Below are 5,000 nucleotides of genomic sequence, written 5' to 3'. Positions count from 1 at the left end.
TACGCTGTTAATGTGAATCATTCTATAGAAGTAGATAAGCAATTATATTCTTAGTAGCTGAGGAGGGCAAGAATAGCAGTAGAAAAAGTAAAATATGTGATGTCTTTCAGGTGCAGCAGAATTGCTAGTCGAACAGATTTATATGATCTTGCTGGAAATAAAGGAAAAATGTATTCATTTGCTTCTCTTTTTTCTACTTTTGAACTGCAACTAGGCGTAGGAGGTCCAGGAGTCGCTCCAGAAGCACAGAACGGAAGAGATCAAGGTTAGTATTAAAAAAGAGTACCTCTTCTGAAATTGAAATTGATATGTTAGTGAACCTTACTGTGTGATGCAATATGCATGATTTTTTAAAGGTTTACTTTGAAGTATTAACATATTCTTTTGTTCTCCAAGATCTAGAGAAAGAGAAAGGGATAGAGATAGGGACAGAGATAGGGACAGGGACAGAGACCGTGACAGGGATCGGGACCGGGGAAGATCTCGCAGATCCCGATCGAGAGACCGAGATCGCCACAGGTCAAGAAGCAGGGAAAGGAGAAGGTCAAGGTCCAGAGAGAGGCGCTCAAGATCACGTGATAGATCGAGGTCCAGGGAGAGAGAAAGGGACAGGAGGTCACGTTCCAGAGACAAGGAGAGAGATAGGAAGAGGAGCAGAAGCAGGTCAAGAGAACGAGAAAGAGACAGGAAGAGGAATAAGAGAAGTAAGTCTCACTCTCCTGCCAAGGTAAAACCTGCACCACCTCCCCCAAAGCCTGTGGAACCACCACCACCTGAACTGAAGGAGGAAGAGGAAACTGGTCTAGATTTTGATCCCTCGAAGATAGACAAGGTGAGGTTGAGTACCAGAAAATTAGTGAAGTGGCCATAGATTCAGCTCAAGATAACTAAATAATTCAATGAATGAATATTTAGTACCACTGGCTTTAGAAAGGGTTGAAAATATGACAAAAATACAAATGATTATATGCTCTTCTTTATTTGTAAAAGAATGGATATGAAAATTTGTTCATTCAAAATTAAGTGTGACTACTCATCAAGGGAACCTTGCCAAAAAGGCAAAATGGTTCATAACTGGAAATTTTATTTAAATTACTGTTATTTATTTTTGATGTTTTTCTATGGCAGGAGGAAGCAGAGAAACGTCTTGAGGCTGAAATGCAGAAAAGGAGAGAGAGGATAGAAAAATGGAGAGCTGAGAAGAAGAAACGAGAGCTTGAGGCAGCTAAGAAAGAAGCAGAGAAGGGAACACTAGGAGCTAATGTTCCAAAAGTGTCAATAAAAGCCTGGAGTTTAGAAGATGATGATGAGGAGGAAGAGGGAGAAAGTAGAGAGACAGAAGGGAAAGTAGAAGAGGTGTGTAAATTTGTTATTTTATATATATATATATATATATATATATATATATATATATATATATATATATATATATATATATATATACTTTTGATTTGCACTGTCTTTGTCATTGATCTTTTGTGATATTTGCAGAAGATGGTTGAGGAAAAGATGAAGCTTTTCCAAGGAATAGAAAACATATGATAAAATGTGTTTGTTTTATTTTACAGGAAGATGAAGTTGATCCTCTTGACGCCTTCATGTCAGGAATTCAAGAAGAAGTGAGAAAAATCAATCGAGTTGATATGCGGGGAGGTGTTATGAAGTCCACCAAGCCCATTTGTAAGATACTGTCTTCTTCATTTCAGTGTCCAGTATTGTAGGGCTTTTTTTATGTAAAAGAATGCATAATATTCTAGAGGAGAACATTTTTATATGAAGGTCTGTTTATCCTGTAGTTCTGCTTGGTAAATCACACTGCAAGAGAAATACCTCCACATGTCTTTCCAGGCGTTTTTCTATTCATACATGATTTATGTCTTTATGCTCACAGTTTTAAATGTATGTAAAGTGAAATAGCTGTAGTAGTCTGATGCAGTATATTAATGTATATCATATGTCCTGGTTCCATTCTTGGTGTATTTATATTTTCCCTCTGTGACTTCATTCTTTAGCAGTGGGCACAGGGGAAGCGGGAGCAAAGAAACCTGTCATCATCATGGGTGTGGCCAAGAAAGTGGATGCCAAGAAAAAGGGTGAGTTGATGGAGCAAAACCAAGATGCGCTAGAGTATTCATCAGAGGAAGAAGGAGAGGACCTCAAGGATACCATGGCCAGCATCAATTCCAAGGGGAAAAAGGTGAGAGGTTTGATTGGGGCGTTAATCGTGTGAGGCACGCTGGAAATCATTTGGAAATGGGTTAAGGTTTGGATGAGAAGTTTGTGTTGGCAAAATGCATTTTAGGGGAGTGAATGTATCAGCTGAATTAAATGAAATGATATTAAGTGGCAGATGATTTTATTTTTGTTTAGTATTCTTAATATTGCTTTGTTTAGATTGAAAGAGTAACATTATTAACATTTACAACATTTACAACATTTTTTTCTTTTACTCTTGCAGGAACTAGTAAAGATTGACCATACAGCAGTTGAGTATGTTCCCTTCAGGAAGGACTTTTATGTAGAGGTTCCTGAGATTGCCAACATGACAAAGGAGGAGGTGGATGCTTACAGGTGAGGAGTTCTTCCTAGCTGGTCTTGATGTTACTCTGAAGTCGGAAAAGGGTTATTATGTAGGCTTTATTTTATGAAGTGATTTTCCAAGGGCCATTTTCCTGTCACTCGCCCTTACTTCCTTATAGATTTTCCAAGTTTTTAACAATATTTGTATAATACATAGAGTAATTTTTTGTATAGATATGAATGCAAACAGTGGGTTGCATGGTTTAAATGTTTTCTATTTGATATTAATATGTTTGCAGAGCGGAGCTAGAAGGTATTAAGATCAAAGGTCAGGGATGCCCCAAACCCATCAAGACATGGGCTCAGTGTGGAGTCAGTAAGCGAATCTTGGAGATATTAAAGAAGTGTAATTATGAGAAACCAACACCTATTCAGGTTCAGGTGAGATAGTTTGTTTATCAAAATCAAGTTGTTACTGTATTCATTGTTGTTATTATTACAAATATTTTTGTTGTTATTATTATTTATTCTCATCATCATTTTTGTTGATGTTATATTAATAGTTACCGAACATTTTTTAAAGGGAATGAAATCATAGATACCATTTATGAGAATCTGTTTTACACATCCATCTTGTTCAATCTACAGGCCATCCCTGCAATCATGAAAGGCAGGGATGTGATTGGCATTGCCAAGACTGGGTCGGGGAAGACCCTGGCCTTCCTCCTGCCGATGTTCCGCCACATTGTGGACCAGCCTCCCCTCGAGGACACAGATGGACCCATAGCCATCATCATGACTCCGACTAGGGAATTATGCATGCAAATAGGTTAGTGGGCAGAGGGGTTAGATTTTCAATGACAAAAATTTTGAGATAGTTGTCTGCTGTATAGTATGGACTTTTTCAAATATTGAAGTCTTCTAAATTTCGGAGAGTCCTATTTCATTAGATGGAATTTTGATAGACTATTTGTGATGTATAGTGGATAAAGTCATATGTTATAATGTTTTTTCTAAGTTGGAGGGGCAGAAAACCATGATAAGTTTTGATTGACATAGAATTATATAATCTTAACAAATTTGATGCTCTTCTTCACAGGAAAAGAATGCAAAAAATTTGCCAAGAACAATCTGCGAGTTTGTTGTGTATATGGAGGCACAGGAATTTCAGAACAAATTGCTGAGCTGAAACGTGGGGCAGAAATCATTGTCTGCACTCCGGGCAGGATGATTGACATGCTTGCGGCAAACAGTGGCCGAGTGACCAACCTTCGGAGAGTGACATATGTTGTTCTTGATGAGGCAGATCGTATGTTTGATCTAGGATTTGAGCCACAGGTTTGTGTGCATTGTCATTTTATGATTTTTTTTTTTTTTTTTTTTTTTTTTTTCTCCTTCTTTTGTGTGTGGGTATTATTTGTTATTTATTATTTTTTTTATGAAATAAGTTTCTGAAATTCGTATATGAATAGATAAGATTGTAAATATATATATATATATATATATATATATATATATATATATATATATATATATATATATATATATATCCATATCCATATACATATACATATACATATACATATACATATCCATATCCATATACATATACATATACATATACATATACATATACATATACATATACATATACATATACATATACATATACATATACATATACATATACATATACATATACATATACATATACATATACATATACATATACATATACATATACATATACATATACATATACATATACATATACATATACATATACATATACATATACATATACATATACATATACATATACATATACATATACATATACATATACATATACATATACATATACATATACATATACATATACATATACATATACATATACATATACATATACATATACATATACATATACATATACATATACATATACATATACATATACATATACATATACATATACATATACATATACATATACATATACATATACATATACATATACATATACATATACATATACATATACATATACATATACATATACATATACATATACATATACATATACATATACATATACATATACATATACATATACATATACATATACATATACATATACATATACATATACATATACATATACATATACATATACATATACATATACATATACATATACATATACATATACATATACATATACATATACATATACATATACATATACATATACATATACATATACATATACATATACATATACATATACATATACATATACATATACATATACATATACATATACATATACATATACATATACATATACATATACATATACATATACATATACATATACATATACATATACATATACATATACATATACATATACATATACATATACATATACATATACATATACATATACATATACATATACATATACATATACATAT

The 5,000-nt window shown here is 33.0% G+C and overlaps 1 protein-coding gene across 1 annotated transcript in view; it reads left to right on the top strand.

Annotated features, from left to right (window-relative positions):
- Positions 1-5,000, top strand: part of Prp5 (pre-mRNA processing factor 5) — a gene marked incomplete in the record, with an annotated part of 12,853 nt that overhangs the window by 2,651 nt on the left and 5,202 nt on the right. Inside the window, 9 exon segments of the mRNA XM_070135431.1 lie at positions 215-265; positions 397-832; positions 1,129-1,356; positions 1,569-1,680; positions 2,013-2,197; positions 2,459-2,571; positions 2,820-2,961; positions 3,169-3,349; positions 3,620-3,858. Coding sequence (XP_069991532.1) covers positions 215-265; positions 397-832; positions 1,129-1,356; positions 1,569-1,680; positions 2,013-2,197; positions 2,459-2,571; positions 2,820-2,961; positions 3,169-3,349; positions 3,620-3,858 — 1,687 coding nt within the window.

The sequence above is a fragment of the Penaeus vannamei genome, chromosome 20 (genome assembly GCF_042767895.1).
Source record: "Penaeus vannamei isolate JL-2024 chromosome 20, ASM4276789v1, whole genome shotgun sequence".
NCBI lineage: Eukaryota > Metazoa > Arthropoda > Malacostraca > Decapoda > Penaeidae > Penaeus > Penaeus vannamei.
The sequence above is the reverse complement of the archived record's forward strand: the minus strand, read 5'-3'. Positions and strand labels throughout refer to the sequence as shown.